The 19229-nt window shown below is 38.7% G+C and overlaps 1 protein-coding gene across 2 annotated transcripts in view; it reads right to left on the bottom strand.

Annotated features, from left to right (window-relative positions):
• The window catches only part of PPP2R3A (protein phosphatase 2 regulatory subunit B''alpha), a 147897-nt gene that overhangs the window by 78378 nt on the left and 50290 nt on the right, over window positions 1-19229 (bottom strand). For both annotated transcript variants that reach the window (XM_074214829.1, XM_074214830.1), the window contains 2 exons: window positions 14821-15090; window positions 461-564 (listed from right to left, as the gene is read on the bottom strand). In XM_074214829.1, the coding sequence (XP_074070930.1) occupies window positions 461-564; window positions 14821-15090 (374 nt within the window). The remainder of the gene's footprint in view (window positions 1-460; window positions 565-14820; window positions 15091-19229) is intronic.

Genomic DNA, 19229 nt, shown 5'->3' with positions numbered 1-19229 from the left:
CACAAGCCTTTCTGAACTATGAGCACATCTATTTAACTCTGTTTCACATTCTTCATCTGTAACATGATGAATAACAAAACTAGCAGTACTGATCTCACAGGTCTATGTTGAGAAAAGCATTTTGTGTTTTACTCTTTGTGTTTGCCTCAGTTGCATTTGACTCTCTGTGATCTCATTTAGGGTTTTCCAGGCAGAAACACTGGAATGGTTTGCCATTTTCTTCTCCAGTTTATTTTATATATGAGGAAACCAAGGCAAACAGGAATAGTAATTTGCCCACAGTCATCCAACCAGGAAGTGTCTGAGGCTCTATTTGAACTCAGTAAGTGTTCCTGGTGCTTGGGCCACTGAGCTGCTCTGGGAAAGCACTACTGTAGCACAAGAACATGGCTGAGTAATAAACATTTGAATGTGGAAAAGAAAGGAAACTCAGGGAGACTGGCTGCTCCCCCATACTTACTTTCGCCACATGGCTATGAACGAGTGTACAGATACAAATCCTGTCCTTTCACCCCCTGCAGCACTGAACATGGGGGCTTTCCAATAGAAAGGGCAGCCGCATGCCTGAAAACACAAACAGAAAGGCAGTAAGAAAATGAAGGGAAAAGAAAAATCCTTCATGGGTTTTTGAGTTCAACTGTCCCTTTGGTCAGAAGAATACTAGCAAAAATAAAATGAGGACACTCAATTATTATAATCTCAGAAAGTGAATATGAGAAGTCTTAGGGGAAAGATCAGGAAGGAAAATTCTGTTAGATATATAAACCATCAATTTTATAAATAAAAAGAAAAATATTTCTTTTATCACCTTAGTTTCTGTTTAATAATTTTTTTTTTAGTCTCTGTAGTAATTCTAAAAATCAATTCTTCAGAAGTCTAATATATGTCCCCTTCTTTGCAGAAAAAAAGAAATACCAAATCTCACTGTTGCCTGCTTTCTCTCTTTACCCTGAAGGAGAAATAGTCAGTCTCTTTTCCTGAAAAGTTTGTAGTTACATGGTTGCTGCTATCAGGTCCAAGACAGGAGGAAAAAAACAGAAAAAAAAAAGCAGGCTGGAAGGAATAGTCTTGGGTTTGTTAAAAGTACTACAACTTATATAAATATCAAAAGTGAAAGTATAATACTAGAAATAAATCATATTAGCAAATCAGAAGCCATCATAAATAAGATACTCTATTTTAAGACCACAAGAACTACTGAGAAGTGAAAATAAATTACATTTGAGCGTATATACTTCCAGAGGAACCTTTAATTCCCATGGGGAAAGAGATTCCAGGGCAACCAGCTTGTGCAGTTGATAGAGTGCTGGGCCTGCCAGGAAGACTCATCCTCCTGAGTTCAAATCTGGCCTCAGACACTTTACTATCTAGATAAGTTGTTTAAGTCTATTTGCTTCATTTCCTAATCTGTAAATTAAGCTGAAGAAATAAATGGCAAGCCCCTCCCAGATCTTTGCCAAAAAAACACTAAAATAGGGTCACAAAGAGACATGACTGAAAAATGAAACAATAGCCTCCAAGGGAAAGAGAACCCATTTCTTTCTATGCCTTAAGATCAAATATCAGCTCCTCTATTTAGCTTTTAAAACTTCACAACCCGGGGGGGGGGGGGGCAGGCAGAGCCAAGATGGTGACAGGAGAGGACCTTCTCTCAGTTCTCTGGAGCAAAACTTATAAACTAAGGACTCTTAACTACATTTTCGAGAGACAGAAACCACAGAGGGACCCAGTGAGGCAGTTCTCCAACCCAAGGTAACCTGGAAAAGAGCGGAAAGGCTCAGCTCCACAGGGTCAGAGGGGTAGCCCACCAGAGCTAAGGAATTTCAGCCTTCCGGAGGCAGCCCCAGGGCACTGGGAGCTGCAGCTCACAGCAGCGGGGGCAGTTTCCTGACCTACACCCCAGGGAGCACCAGGCACAACTTGGGGGAACAGTGGGAGACCTCTGCCAGAGGGAGCACGTGAAGCCCAGCCCTCAGGGCGCACAGTGTGCAGCATGGACTGCCCTCCAGATCCAGGAAGCAGAAACAGGTGGAGCCAGTAAGCAGAGCCCCCAGGGCATGAGCCCATTGAACCTAGGGAGGGGAGTGAAGAGAGAGACTGCTGAGATATGTCCCGGAATAGGATGCTGGGGGTCTGACCACATTCAGATCCTGATTGCAGTCTAGGCCCCCCCCCACCTCAGCCCCATGGCAGGGGGGAATATGGTCATTCACAGACCAGGAGGGAGGACAGAGCCTCACACACTGAGATCTTTGTGGGAGTGTCCCAAAAGCTCAGGAAGCACCTCAAAACCAGGCTCAGGCTGGGAAAATGATTAAGCAGAGAAGAAAGAGGAACACCATTGAGAAATACTTTGCCTGTGATCCCAAGAAGGATCAAAACATTCAGTCTGAAGATGAAGAAGCACAAGCTCCTGCATCTAAAGACTCCAAGAAAAACAGAAATTGGGCTCAGGCCATGACAGAGCACAAAAAAGACTTTGAAAATCAAGTGAGGGAGATAGAAGAAGAAAAATCGGGAAAAGAAATGAGAGATGCAGGAAAAACAAGAAAATGAAGTCAGGAGCTTAGTCAAGGAAATCCAAAAAAATGCTGAAGAAGATAGCATGCTAAAAACAGCATAGGTGAAATAGATAAAACAGTTCAGAAAGTCATTGAGAAGAATGCTTTAAAAAGTGGAATTGGCCAGATGGAAAAGGGGATAAGAAAGCTCTCCTGAGAAAAACAAATCCTTCAGACAAAGACTAGAACTCAGGGAGATTGCTGATTTTACGAGAAATCAGGACTCAATACTTCAAAACCAAAAGGATGAAAAATTAGAAAAAAATGTGAAACATCTCATTAAAAAAAAACTGATATGGAAAACAGATTTAGGAAAGATAATTTAAAAATTATTGGAATACCTGAAAGTCATGACCAGAAAAAGAGCTTTGACATCATTTTCAAATAATTATTACAGGAAAATTGCCCTGATATCCTAGAAACAAAGAGCAAAATAGAAATGGAGAGAATCCACCGATTTCCCCTGAGAAAGCGATCCCAAAAAACCAACCTCCAGGAATATTATAGCCAAGCTTCAGAACTCCCAAGTCAAAGAGAAAATATTACAAGCAGCCAGAAGGACACAATTCAAATACCATGGAGCTGCAATCAGGATCTCACAGGACTTAGCAGCAACTACATTAAAAGCTCGTAGGGCTTGGAATATAATGTACCAGAAGGCAAAAGAGCTTAGAATGCAACTGAGAAACAACTACCCAGCAAAACTGAATGTCCTCTTCCAGGGAAAAAGATGGACTTTCAATGAACCAGGGGAATTTCAAATGTTCCTGCTGGAATGGCTAAGAGCTGAACAGAAGGTTTGATCTTCAAATACAGGACTCAGGTGAAGCATTGAGAGTGTAGAAGAGGAAAATATGAGGGACTTGATGATGAACTACATGTATTCCTGTATAAAAAAATGATACTGATAATAAGCATATGAACCTTCTCATTTAATGGAGCAGGTAGAAGGAACTTTTATAGATGAAGCACGGGAGAAAGCTGAATTTGAAGATAAAATGTGGTGTAAAAATGGAGTCAACAGATAAAAGGGAAATGTAATGGGAGAAAGAAAAAGGAGAGGAGGAATAGGCCAAGATATTACAATGAGCTATTGCAATGATATGGAAGGGGGGGAAGGTGAGGGGGAATGAGGGAATCTTTGCTCTCATCAGAGGTGGCTAGGAGAGGAAATAGCATGTATATTCAATGGGGTATAGATATCTGGAGTAAGGAGAGAGGGGGAACGGGGGAATGTGAGTGATGGAGGAGAGGATGAACCATGGGGGAGAGTGGTCAGATATAACACATTTTCTTTTTTACTTCTTGCAAGGGGCTGGGATTGGATGGCCTGTCTGGGACCATAGGGCCAGGTGGATGCTGGGTAAGGGGTGGTATGTGGGTTCGGGGCCTCTTGGCCCCAGGGCCAGGGATCTGTCTGCTGTGCCACTCAACTATCCTACAGCAGAGACAGAGTGAAAGGAGAGAGAAAATATAGTTCATGGTACTGGAGAAATATGAAAGGAGGGAGTTGGATTCAGCAATGGCAATCGTGGAAAAATATGGAAGTAACTTTTGTGATGGACTTATCCTAAAGAATGTGATCTACCTGCAACAGAACTGGTGGTGTTGGAACAGAGTGAAGCACATTATTATTATTATTTTTTTTTCTGGGGGGGGGGGGCGGTTTGCAGGGCAAATGGGACTGGGTGACCTGCCTGGGGCCGCACAGCAGGGTGATTGTTGGCTGTCTGAGGCCAGATTTGGACCTGGGTGCTCCTGGCTCAAGGGCCAGTCATCTGTCTGCCACCCAGCCACTCCTACTATTATTATTACTACTATTATATTTTGGATCTTCTTCTTTTGTTTGTTCTTTGGTTGGGGTGGCTTGCATGGGGTCACACAGCTGGGTGATTGTTGGGTATCTGGGGCTAGATTTAGGCTCAGGTGCTCCTGGCTCCAGGGCTGGTGCTCTGTCCACTACCTACCTGGCCATACCTACAATTGTTATTATTGTTTTAATTTTTTTCTCCCCCTTTACTTTATTGCTTATGTGGGTCTATATTTTCTTGGGGGGAAGGGCATATTATGTTTAGTCTTAAATAAAAATATTTTAGTAATGTATAAAAAAACATTATTTGTACAAAATAAGAATAAATAAAAATATTAAAAAAAAACCCTTTGCAACCTAGCCTCAACTCACTTTTATGATATTAATATACACTAGTCTCTCACCTAGTTTCTATACTCCAGAATACTGGTCTTTTTGGGTTCCTCACATATGACACACTCCATTTCCTGTCTCTACACCTTTGCACTGTCTGTCCACCAATTCTTGGAATTTATTCCCACTTTCCTTCTTTTAGAATCCCTGGTTTCCTTCAAATCTTTATGCAGTCCTTATTGGCCCTGTTATAGCCCCCTGAACTCCCCAAATTTACCTAGTTTTAATTTTGTGTATATCTAAGTAAAAAAGTAGTACCTGATTTAAGTTCTTTAAGAGAAAGAAATGTTTTCATTTTTTGTATTTGTAACCCCAGTACCTAGTATACAGTATCAAATAAAGAGTAGATGCTTAATAACTACTTGCTGATCAACTGATTGTAGGATCATGCATTTTACTGGTACCATGCAGTGATGAGATCTAGAGGACGGCCTCCCAGCATATTAGATAAATAGCTGAACTAAGAATTTTCAAAGAACATGGATGAGAACGAAATAGGATGAGGAAGTATGGATAAGCTGAGGACAGTGCCACCAGAGAGAGTAGCCACAAGAATGAAATCGCAGGTCCATTACAGTATAGTCTAATAGGTAACCCCCCCCCCCCAAATCAGGAGGCCCTAAAGAGTTTCAGTCATCAAACACTTATCTTCCTTGACAAGAGAGGCACAACATCTATGTGTGACATAACAGTTTATTAGAAACTAATGTGGAAAATATAGAGGAATGGAAGATTATGGTCAGTAGTGTCTGGTGAAAGGTGGTAAAGGAGAAATGAGTTTATTGAAAGTCTCACCTGAAACTACAATCTGATCAATCAAAGAACATTACATATAAAACCTGAATAACAGAAAATAAAAAATGGAATTAATTGCTAACATTTTTTTGGTGACAATTATTCTAAAATTGCAGTACTAATATTATATGAGGAAGAAGATATAGAATATGAGGGTTTGTAACTGAACCAGACTAAATATACAAAGGAGAAATCCAATGAGGGGGTTAATCCACTTAATTTGAACTAAAGACTGGGAAGCAGCTTGTTACAGTAAAAAGAACACTGTTTTGGGGAGGCTAGGTGGCACAGTGGATAAAGCACTGGCCCTGGAGTCAGGAGTACCTGGGTTCAAATCTGGTCTCAGACACTTAATAATTACCTAGCCATGTGGCCTTGAGCAAGCCACTTGCCTTGCAAAAACCTAACAAAAAAAAAAGGAACACTTTCTGAATCAGAGCTCTGGATTAAAATCCTACCTCCGATCATTGCTTTTTGGGTGATCCTGAACAGGTCATATAAACCTATTTGGTCCCAAGTTTTCATATTTATAAAAAACAAAGAATAAACAAACCCCAAAACAAACTGTGGAGTTATAATAAAAGCAGGTGCTGAAGAAATTATTAATAGCCATCAACCCTATGTATCTATTTTTTCATCTCCAGAAATCTTTATGTGAATGGTCTATGCATATACATATACATATATATATATATATATATATATATATATATATATATATATATATATATATATATATATATAATTTTTTGGGAAAAGATAAAAGGAAACAGATAGCTGTCCCCAAAATGATATTCTTCAGTAGAACATATTTTCAGTTACATGACTGGAGGGTTTAGAAAAATGAGACTAAAATACTGCTTTATTCTACTGATTATTAAAACTAAAGAAAAACAAAACAAAAACTCACTAGAGCACAATGCAACCTTAAATGGTTCTTGGCTCCATTCATGTCTTTCATATGTGTGTATGTATGTGTGTATAAGAGTCCTTGATAGATGAAATCACAGAGAAAATAGTACTTGCAATCTTTATTAACATCAAGCAATGAGATATATTAAGTCAATCAGTCAGTCAATAACATTTATTCAATACCTATTAAAGGCTAGGCATTTTGCTAAGTATACAAAGAAAGTCAAAAGACAGTCTCTGTTCTTAAAAGAGCTCATGGAGTCTGTATCAGAAACAGCTGGCAGGAGAGGAAGAGAGGGCTGGTTCTGGAGTCAAGAAGAGCTCAATTTAAATCTGGCCTCATATACTTACTAGCTTTGTGACCTGGCAAAACATGTGACCTTGTCTCAGTTTCCTCAACTGTAAAATAAGATAATAGTTGTACCTACCTTCCAGTCTGGCAAATAGTCAGTACTAAAATGACTGGACATTGGGGGTGGAGCCAAGATGGCAGCGTGAAGGGAAGCATTTCCCAGAAACTACTTCCCCCCAAAACTCCAAAAAGCCAACAAATACGATTTTAGCCAAAATTTAGACAGGCAGAACCCAAAGAAAGGCCGAGTGATACATTTTTCCAGTCCAAAATAACTTAGAAGCTCCACGGGAAAGGTGTGTTTCACCAAGACTGGAGGTTGGAAAAAAGCCTCAGCCGCTCAGTCCAGCCCAGGGATCACTGTCAACAGCTTGAAGGGGCCGTGAGAGAACTCTGCTACACCAGAATGAGTGTGGAGTGAGCACTGGTCACAGAACCTGCAGCAAGAATTGAGGGAAACCAGCCTACACCTCCAGAACACAGCCCATAGGCAGTAAGGGGGTCAGGGGAGATGGCAGAAAGCTTGTTGCTCTCCCTGGGGCAGGACTCTGCTATTTGCCCACACTCAGATACCGGTTGCAGTTTGGCTTCCATACTAAGATAGCAGGGACCCTCCTCACAGCTCCAGGGCAGAGGAGAATGCCTGTGCTCATCTATATATCAAAGCACAGGCAAGAGAGCATATGCCCTTAGAGGAATAAAGGTCCCAGTGGGGTGTAACCAAAAAACCCCAAAGCAGGTGTCCCAATAATACTCAAAAGCTCAGGAAGCACCCCCAAACCAGGCACAGGCTGGAGAAGTGAGTAAACAGAGAAAAAAGAGGAACACCATTGGGAAATAGAAGAAAAATTGGGAAAATAAATGAGAGAGATGCAGGAAAAACACAAAAAAAGAAGTCAACAACTTAGTCAAGGAGATCAAAAAAAATGCTGAAGAAAATAAACATGTTAAAAACCAGCATGGGTCAAATGAATAAAACAGTTCAAAAAGTTACTGAAAAGAAGAATGCTTTAAAAAGCAGGAGTGTCCAGATGGAAAAGGAGATAAGAAAGCTCTCTGAGGAAAACGCATCCTTCAGATGTTGAATGGAGCTAAAGGAAGCTGATGATTTTATGAGAACTCAAGATATAATACTTCAACACCAAAAGAATGAGAAATTAGAAGAAAATGTGAAACATCTCATTGAAAAAACAACAGATATGGAAAACAGAACCAGGAAAGATAATTTAAAAATTATTGGGATACCTGAAAGTCATGATCAGGAAAAGAGCCTTGACATCATTTTTAAAGAAATCCTACAGGAAAATTGCCCTGATATCCTAGAAACAGAGGGCAAAATAGAAATTGAGAAAATCCACCGATCTCCCCGAGAGAGAGATCCAAAAAAACAACCTCCAGGAATATTATAGCCAAGTTCCAGAACTCCCAAGTCAAAGAGAAAATACTACAAGCAGCCAGAAGGACACAATTCAAATATCATGGAGCTGCAGTCAGGATCACACAGGACTTAGCAGCAACTACGGCTTGGAATATAATATTCTGGAAGGCAAAAGAGCTTGGCATATAAACAAGAATCAACTACCCAGCAAAACTGGACATCTTTCAGGGGAAAAGACGGACTAACTTTTTTTAAAATTTTTATTTTAGGCAATGGGGTTAAGTGACTTGCTCAAGGTCACACAGCTAGGCAATTATTAAGTGTCTGAGGCTGGATTTGAACTCAGGCACTCCTGACTCCAGGACCAGTGCTCTATCCACTGCACCACCTAGCTGTCCCTGAAAAGATGGACTTTAAATGAACCAGGGGAATTTCAAATGTTCTTGTTAAAACAACCAGAGCTGAAAAGAAAGTCTGACCTTCAAATACAGGACTCAGGGGAAGCATAGAGAGTGGAGGAGAAGGTTAAAATATGAGAGACTTAATGATGATGAACTGCATGTATTCCTGCATAGAAAAATGATACCGATAATACTCATATGAAACTTCTCATTTAATAGAGCAGGTAGAAGGAGCTTTTATAGATGTAGCACAGGAGACAACTGAATCTGAAGATATAATATATTGTAAAAATGGAGTTAATGGCTAAAAGGGAAATGCAATGGGAGTAAGAGAAAGGAAAGGTGGAATAGACTAAGATATTTTGTAGAAAAGATTATTTTATTTTATTTCTTTTACAATGAGCTTTTGCAATAATATGGGAGGGGGGAAGGCAAGGGGGGAGTGAGAGAAGCTTCACTCCCATCAGAAATGGCTTAGAGAGGAAACAGCATACACACTCAATATAGCATCTAGAGTAAAAAGGAAAGAAGGGGGAAGGGGGGGATGTGGGTGATAGAGGAGAGGGTAGATCATAGGAGAGAACAGTCAGATATAACACATTTTCTTTTTTACTTCTTGCAAGGGGCTGGGATTGGTTGGGCTGTCTGGGACCAAGGGGCCAAGTGGTTGCTGGGTCTCAGGGGTGATATGTGGCCTTAGGGCCTCTTGGCCCCAGGGCCAGTGATCAGTCCACTGTGCTACTCAGTCACCCTACAGCACATTTTAGAAGAGGGACAGAGTGAAAGGAGAGAGAAAATATAGTTTATGGTAGTGGGGAGGAATGGATGGAGGGAATTACAATTAGCAACAGTAACAGTGCAAAAATATGGAAGTAACTTTTATGATGGACTTATAATAAAGAATGTGATCCACCCCAGACAGAGCTGATGGTATCAGAACACAGACCGAAAAACATTTCCCCCCCCTTTCCTTTACTTTATTTCTCATAAGGGTCTATATTTTTTGGGGGGGTATTATGTTTACTCTTAAGAATATTTTAGTAATGTATAAAAAATCACTTGTACAAGAATAAAAAAAATTCAAAATAAAAATAATTAAAATTAAAATGATGGCACATCCATTTGAGATTTCTAATAGAAGCTGAAGGTTAGCAGAAAAGTATACTGGATAAGCATATCTGTCAAGCCTAAAGGCTATCCTTAATTAGATTAATGAACACTTGAAATGGAAATGCCTAATAATCTTGTCAGGAAAATCAATTGTAGAACAATGTATATTTTTCAAACTTAAGACACAGACCTGGATTTGCAATCTGTTAAATTATACACACACACACACACACACACATCTTATTAGATACTATCTTATTATTAGATATACACACACAAGTATATATATCTTATACTAAGGGCACTGAAGATGGTATATACATATGTCTATATATATCTAAATATCTATATCTATATATATCTTATACTAAAGGCACTGAAGATGGTAGAGGTTGGATGTAGAACTGAATCTTTTATTTCAATCTTTGATGAAGTGCTATGTTTTCCTGGCTAAGGCTAACCCTACCTTTCCTGTCCTTGTGCTCCTGACCACAAATCCCTCTTCTGTTCTATACCCTTTGTCTCCAATCTCTTACTCATTGCTTTTATCTTCACCATTCACAAACATTTCCAGATTCCCCTTATTCTGAAAACACTTTCATCTTATTCAAATTACCATTCTATATCTCTTCTTTTTACAATTAAATTTGGGAAAGGTGATTTATGCCTACTGCTTCTATTTCCTCATCTTTTAGTCATTTCTCAGTTGCTGAAACTGCACTGTCCTAGGGCAATGATTTCCACTGGTTATTTCATTGGTCTTATATTTTCCTCATTTTATCTGATCTTTCTGTAGCTTTTAATACTTTTGACCCTACTTTGCTCCTGAACATTTTCTCCTTTCTTGCCTTCTTTGATGTATTCCTCCTGGTTTTCTTCCTCTCTGACAACTTCTTGGTGTTATTACTGGTTCATCCTTCTAACCACTGGTGTAAACTAATCTAAGGTTCTGACCTGGACTCTTTTCTTAATTCTCTCTACATTCTTTCCCTTGATGACTTCATCAACTACTCAAGGTTTAACTATTTTTACACCAATTACTCTTAAATACTCAAGAATCCAGTCCTAATTTCTTTTGCTGAACTCTCATATCATATAAACATCTTTAGATATCTTGTAGGCATTTGAAATCAGTATGCCCACAACAAAATGTATTCTATTTCCCCTACAACTCATTCTTCCTCCAAACTTCCCCATTCTATTGGTGGCATCATCTTTCTTTTCATAGACTTGGAGTCAGTGACTTTTTCCTCTGCCTTAATCCTCATATCTAATAGTTTCTATTGCAGTTGATCCTACCTGCATAATGAAGGAGGGAAGATGCATCTTCTCAATTTATCCCTGAAGGAAAATAATCAGTAAAACTACCAAGTTCAGGGGCAGCTAGGTGGTGCAGTGTATAGAGCACTGGCCCTGGAATCAGGAGGACCTGAGTTCAAATCCAGAAACAATTTCCTAATTGTGTGACCTTGGGCAAGTCATTTAACTCCATTGCTTTGCAAAAACCAATAAAAACCCCCCCCAACAAAACTTCAGTTTGGTTTCTTTTGTTTTTCCTGTTTCTGATGTTCTATAAATGTAAATGAATTTACACTGTTACATATAGTTGCTGGCTCTGTTTACTTCATTCTTCATCAATTCATAATAAGTCTTTTTGCCTAGAATATTGCAATTGGTCTTTCTGCTTCTAGCATTTCTCTTAAAGTTATCCTTACAAAATACCAAAATTATTTTCTTCAAATGCAGATATGATTATGCACAGCTTTTTACTGCTTCAAAAGTTAAATATAAAATTCTCAGCTTGCTTTCTTTAAACATAGCTCTCACTGACTTTCCCAGTCTCATTAGACTGTAGTGAGAAGGCTTGAATTCAAATCCTTGATTTGCCTCTTACCTCTTTGTGGGCCTCTGGGGTCTAAATCTATGATCCTATGATTAACTCTCTAGTCTATTCAAAGTCATCTCCTAGCTGGGCCCTGGACATGATTTCACATATGAGGGCTTCCTCCTCACCTTCTGCTTACAGAATTCCAAGCTTGCTTCAGAACGTAACTCAAATACCATTTTCTACAGGCAGCTTTTCCTGATTCCCTTCCCCCCCTTTCCAAATCATTAGCATTCCCTCCCAAAGCAACTTGCAGTGTTAATTTTTATATGCTTCGGATGTAGTTTACTTACAAGTGTTTCTTGAATGGAATGAAAGTGAACTGGTATCTGGAAAATAATGTAGCACTTTCAATGGTCTTAAGTTAGATCTTCACACAAAAAATTTGAACATTTTAACATCAACATTATTTTCTTGGTGCTATAATTCCCAAGACTCTTGGAACACTACAATCTCTGAAGAATCAAGATTCTAGGCGAGTCATTCGACGATGAAATGATACACAGATATAAATAGGCAGTATATTATCAATAAAATTTTGCTCATCTGACGTGATATACTTTGTCTCCCAAAAATGTCTGTTCAGAAGAGTAGGTCATCTACTTATGTAGTGAGAAATAAAGGATAAGACACAAAGCCTCAGTGCTGTGATATCTACAGTGTAGGGACCTCTTAGTATAGATATTAGTAAAGGATTAAAATCTACAAATTTAATAAGTGTCCAATTCACAGTATGTAAGTTTGAAGGGACTATTTAAGACAATATATCCCTGACTAAGAAATCTTCTATAATATTACCAACAAGTTTTATATTCATTCACTCAGAAGCACTTTTTTCCTTGAATATATAATAAAGTTAAAGAAAAATGACAGACATGATCAACTATGTAAGACCCACCATAGTCTGGTTTTTAGGGTTATGGGAACTTAGGCTATGCTAAAAGGTACCAATCATTTCTTGTACAAAATGGACTGATTTAAAATCAAAACTTTAATACAGCAATATTTCTATTTTCTTATTTTGGAATTTAATTTCCACCTGCTCAAATGTTTATACAAAAATATTGAGTTGTCAGGGACTTTAGTATCATCCAGCTTTCCAACCAATGAAGGAATCCCCTCTGTAACATTTTTGATGTTGATTATCTAGCTTTGCTTAAATACTTTTAGTGACAGGATTTATTTATTTTGCAAGATGGCATGTTTCACTGTTAGGTCAATTTGGAGAGTTTTTTCTTATTTTAAATAAATCTGTCTCCCTATAATGGTACTAGTTCTTTCTTTAGAGTTATGCATAGGGGCAGCTAGATGGCGCAGTGGATAGAGCACCGGCCCTGGAGTCAGGAGGACCTGAGTTCAGATCTGGACTCAGACACTTAATAATTACCTAGCTGTGTTGGCTTGGGCAAGCCACTTAACCCCACTGCCTTGCAAAAAAAAAAAAACCAAAACAACCTAAAAAAAAAAAGTTAAACGCATGACAACCTTACAAATACTTACTGGCAGTTATACAACTTTCTAACTGTTCCACACACGACATTACATCACAGAGCTTGGGACACAGCAGGCACATTATAAATGCTTGCTGACTGATAACATTCTATTCCAAGCACTCTCAATCTTGGTCATCTTCTTTAAGATGAATGTTAGTTCTTTTCTGTTGTATACTATGCTAACTGGAGATACTGTCCTATAAAAAGTGGGCCCTAGCAGACTACACTATTATTCTACCATGCTGCTGCTGTCCTGTATTCAAATTAACCTAGAGCTTCTGCTTGAAGTCCATGCTGATTGATGACAACTCAAGGTCAGCCCCTGCCAGCTACATTTGTTTTCTCACCATACTGGACCTACAGTTACTCCCAGCAAGTCTGTGCTTTTGATTACTGAGTGATCACTACACTGAACCAGCCCCCAGCTATGTGATCTCACCCTTATCAGTAATCAAATCAACATAACATTACATCTGGGCAGAGTGGGATGTTCAACTACTCTCCTGACATACTACACTACCCAATCTGTGGTATCTCCCTTATCTGAATGGAAGCTTCTCAAGGGCAAGAACTTTCTTTTATCCTCAGCACTCAGTAAAGTGCCAGCATCTGGGGAGTGCCTAATATGTGATGAATACATTCTCTCACATTACTCCAAACATGATCTAAGCGGTAAAGAGTAAAGAAAGATAGAAGAGTCAAAGATTAGTGTTTTGATTGCAGGACTGAGAAATATCTAGGGAAAGAGAACTCTGGAGGGAAAAGCTGACTTTAGCAGGAAGAAGAGCTTGTTTTTAAAAATTTGAGGTGATAGTGGGACATTCAAATAAAAATATTCATTGAAGCCGAGCTAAGGAAGAATGGTGATGAGTTTGAAAGAGAGAGATGTAGCAATCTTTTGAATAATGCTAATAATGGAGGCAGCTAGATGGCTCAGTAGATAAGAGTTCTGTCCCAGAGTTAGGAAGACCTGAATTCAAATTTGGTCTCAGACACTAATTTGTATGACCCTGGGCAAGTCATTTAACTTGTTTGTCTTAGTTCACTGGAGAAAATGGCAAACTTCTCCAGCATCTTTGCCAAGAAAAGCCCATGGACAGTACTGGCATGCTATGATCCACAGGTTCATGGCTGAACAAATGAACAATAATAGCAACAGTTAATAGTCATGAGAATGGATGGAATCCCTAAAGGAGTATAAAGAGAAAAAAAATACAGGAGTGGTTAGTGAAACATGGGAAACACTTATGTTAAAAGAGAGTAGCAGAAATAGATATGAAAAGAGAAGGAGCAGCTGGAGAGATAGGAAGAGAATCACAATAATATAATACCTTAAATATCAAAGAAGAGGGCCAAAAGTGTCAAATCCTGCAGAAAGGTCAAGGTAAAGGCGGGATAAGAAAAGATCATTAGATTTGGTGATTAGGAGGTCTCTGAAGACTACTAAGAATATAGTTTCAATAGAATGGTGATTTTGGAAGATAAATTAATTAAACAATGAGAAAAGATATGTAATGTGTATAAAAGTCTATACTTACCTGAGAATAAGTTGATAATGGTTTGATATTAATAAGATTTTTTAAAGTCAGTCAAAGATTATTTCAAGAGAGAAAGTGCTTTATGCAGAGATAGGAAGAAACTTTCACTGAAGATAGATTAAAGGGTCTAATGAGGAAGGAGTAGGTATAAATTAATTAAATTAAAATTAAATTAATTAATAGTTGTACTACCTTTGCAATTTTCCCCATTTCATAAATATCTGCTTTCTGATCTTCAACTTCCATGAAAGCCATTTCAATTCTATTTATGGTCTGGTCATGGTTTGCACATGCATCTGGAAGTCCTTTAGGAAAGTAGAATCGTGGAATGTTTATGGATAATGGAACACTGATAGCAACATTATTCACATGAAGAAGAGGAGAGAGGGGTCGAGGGCTGCTTCCAACACTTGCTGCAGGTACAGGTGGTGTTCCAAGTTTCTTTTCTTGCTTATTTTGAACCTGAAATGACAATATGAATATAATATATGACTGCTGATTTAAAAATAGGTGATTCTTTTTTTTTTAGGTTTTTTGCAAGGCAATGAGGTTAAGTTGCCCAAGGTCAACTGCTATGTAATTGGTAAGTATCTGAGGCCAAATTTGAACTCAGGACCTACTGACTCCAGGCTCTGGTGCTCTATTCACTGTGCCATCTAGTTTCCCCCAAAATAGGTGATTCTTAAGAAGTTTCACTTGGGTTAGGAAGTTGTATCTGAACAGCAGAACTTAACATTTTATAGAAGCAGTGAGATGTGTTTAGGAAATGTTTACATATTTTAAACAAATTATTTTATCACTGTTATATCTACATTGTGCTTGTGCTTTTTAAAAATCCTGTTGTTTTTTTTTGTTAGTGATTTGCAAATCATTTCTAGCGTTCAAAATTACCAAAGGGGCAGAAATCCAATGAAACAATATTTTCTTAGTCTAAGTTATTTTGCATCACAAGGTACCTGTCTGAGAACACTGTTAGGCTTTCTAATAACTTTTGCTCTTTATTCATTGAGATAATCTAAATTGAAGTTACTTTCTTAGCTATTATTATACACTGGGAATGCTATTGTTAGTCCTCTAAGGAGTACACAGGTACTGTCAAAAATTCATTCAGTAAGAGTCAGAGAGGGGCAGAGCCAAGATGGCAGCATGAAGGCAGCATTTCCCAGGAACTCCTTCCCCCCAAAACTCCAAAGGCCAACAAATTATGACTCTAGTCAAAAAGAACGCACAGAAAGACTGAGTGATACATTTTCCCAGTCCCAGATAACTTAGAAGTTCTGTGGGAAAGGTGTGTTTCACCAGGACCCAGAGTTGGAAAAAGCCCCAGTTGCAGTGCAGCCCTGGAACAGCTTGAAGGGGCAGCGAGAGAATTCTGCTATACCAGAATGAGTGTAGAGTGAGGAACCACTGGCTGCAGAACATGCAGTGAGAATCTGGAGAAAGTAGCCTGCACCCCAGAGACTTATGGGGGTCAGGGAAGACTCCACAGATTTCTCTGCTCTCCCTCAGGGTAGGACTCTGCTGTTTGCCTACACTCAGATCCAGGTTGCAGTTTGGGCTTCCATAGCCAAGCAGGACTCATCCTTACAGCTCTAGAGTAGAGGGAAGTACAGGGGTCATCTACATATCAAAGCACAGGTAAGAGAACTTATGATCTTGGAGGAATAAAGGTCCCAGTGGTGTATCCCCCCCCCCCCAAAAAAAAAAACCCCAAAGCCTTCAAAGTGTTGTGGATTGGTCTTGGGCTGAGGAAATGAGTAAACAACAGAAAAGAAGAATCTGACCATAGAGAATTACTTTAGTCCCATGGAAGATCAAAACACATATTCAGATGACGACAAGATCAAAGCTTACATATCCAAAACCTCCAAGAGAAACAGAAAAGGGTTCAGACTATGGATGAGCTCAAAAAAGACTGAAAAGAATTTAAGGGAGGTGGAGGAAAAATTGGGAGGAGAAATGAGAATGATACAGAAAAATCATGAAAATCACATCAACAGCTTGGTGAAAGAAATATAAAAAAACACTGAAGAAAATAACATGTTAAAAACCAGTTTAGGCCTAATGGAAAAAGCAAAAAAAAAAAAAAAAAAAAAAAAAGGCAAATGAGAAGAATGCCTTAAAAAGCAAAATTGGCCATCTGGAAAAGGAGGTAAAAAAGCTCTTTGAAGAAAATAACTCCTTCAAATGTAGAACGGAACTAAAGGAAGCTGATGACTTTGCAAGAAATCAGGAAGAAATAAAACTTCCAAAAAAGCCAAAAATTAGAAGAAAATATGAACTACCTCATTGGAAAAACAACCGACCTTGCAAACAGATCCAGAAGTAATCATTTAAAAATTATTGGGCTATCTGAAAGCCATGATCAGGAAAAGAGCCTAGACTTCATTTTTTCAAGAAATTATACAGCAAAATTGCCCTGAGATCCTAGAAGCAGAGGGTAAAATAGAAATTGAGGGAATTCACTGGACATCTCCTGAAAGAGATCCCAAAAGAAAAACTTCCAGGAATATTATAGCCAAATTCCAGAACTCCCAAATTAAAGAAAAAATTCTAAAAGCTGCCAGAAACAAACAATTCAACTACTGAGGCTCCATAGTCAGGATTACACAGAATCTGGCAGCATTTACATTAAGGGCTCATAGGGATTAGAATATGATATTCCAGAAGGCAAAAGATCTTGGTTTTAGATGGACTTTCAATGAAACAGGGGACTTTCCTATTGAAACAACCAGAAGTGAACAGAAAGTCTGATCTCCAAGTACAGGACTCTGGTGAACCATAGAAGGAGTGGAAGAGAAGGACTAACTATGAGGACCTTAATGATATTAAATGTTTGTATTCCTGCACGGGAAGAAGATATTGATACCTCATATGAACTTTATCATTTATAAGAGCTGTTAGAAGGAGCATATATAGACAGGACATAGGAAGGAGTGGAATATAATGGTATAATATAGTAAAAAAATGGAGTCAATGGGTGATAAAGGAAAGTACTGGGAAGAAGGGAAAGGAGATGAAGAAGAAACTAAGAAATTTCACATAAAAGTCAAGAAAAAGCCTTTTCAATTGAGTGGAAAGGGGGAATGAATGGGCCTTCATTCTCATCAGAAATGACTCAGAGAAGAAATAACATACACCCTTAATAGGGTGAGGAAATCTATCTTACCCTAGAGAAAAATGAGAAGAAAGAGATGGGATAAGGGGAATGGGGGGAGGGCAGGGGAGAATAGGTGATAGAAGAGAGGGAAGATTGAGGGAGAGGTTATTCAAGATACAACACACTTTTAGACAGGGCCAGGGTGAAAGGAGAGAGAGAATAGAATAAAAGAGAGTGGGGAAGAAGAGAGTGGAGGTACAGCTAGTAATAGTAACTGTGGGGAAAATATTGAAGCAACCTCTCTGGTGGGCTTATGATGAAGAAAGCAACTTACCCCAGAGACAGAGGCATTGGAATCTGAACACAGACTGAAGTACATTTTTTTTCTCTCTCTCTCTCACTATTCTTGAGGTTTCTCATTTTCTTGGGGCAGGGTTTATTTTTACTCTTATAACAAAATTATTGTAATAGTAATAATAAATTTAAGTTCACTTGCAAAAAAAAGTCAGAAAAAGAATATGAGGGTATAGTGGTGGTTGGTGATTTGCTACTTGTCAAATGTTTGATAACAGTTGAGACTTCTCAAAGTTAACAGGACTCAAGAACTCACACAAAGGGAATCAATTTTAAAACCCATGTCCTCAAGTGTCCATACACAATATACAATATATATATAAGAAACCTTTATTTAAGGAGGCAAATTTGATCTCATAAGGTCTCACTAATTGGAATATGGCTTTGGAAAGCTAAAACGAACTTTAAAGCTTTTAAAGGCCTTCACAAATGGGTCCCACAACCTATCTTTGAATCCTTGAGATTCAGTCCAACTGTTCTTTTTGTTATTCACACATGATAGCCCATCTCCAGTCTGTACCTCTGTACTGGCCATCTCTCATGTCAACAACTTCTTCCTCTACTGCTGCCTCATAGAAGCTCTTTTTTTTTCCTTCAAGACAGCTCACCCACCACCTATGTTTGGGGAAGTCTTTCCTGATTCTTCCACCTGCTAGTTCTTTACCCTTCCAAACCACAGAATGTATATCTACTTTGTGGTCTCTCTCCTTCCTTCCCTCTTAGGTACAATTTGTGTGTTATTAGTTTCCTTTCCTCATTCAAAGCACTTTGGGGTTAGAGTTAGCTTCCTTTGTTGCATTTATATCTCAAGGGCTTACTTAGCATAATATCTGGCCCATAGTGATTAATAAAGGCTTGTTAGCTGATGGCTCTCTCTCTACCTCCTAATCAACTACCCTATGACTCCATTCACCGCTCCTATGATGTCCCAGATCAAAATACTTTTCCCTAAGATGACTTCCTTAGGTGTATTCTTTCTCCCTATTGGAATATTTTTTTTTTTGCAAGGCAATGGGATTAAGTGACACAGGTAATTATTAAGTGTCGGAGGCCAAATTTGAACTCAGGTCCTCCAAACTCCAAGGCCTCTATCCACCACTATCCACTGCACTACCTAGCTGCTCCTAGGATGCTCTCTCTTTTGACA

This window comes from Macrotis lagotis, chromosome 1 (assembly GCF_037893015.1).
Source record: "Macrotis lagotis isolate mMagLag1 chromosome 1, bilby.v1.9.chrom.fasta, whole genome shotgun sequence".
Lineage (NCBI taxonomy): Eukaryota > Metazoa > Chordata > Mammalia > Peramelemorphia > Peramelidae > Macrotis > Macrotis lagotis.
Note: the sequence above shows the minus strand (reverse complement) of the source record. Positions and strands in the feature narration are given on the sequence as shown.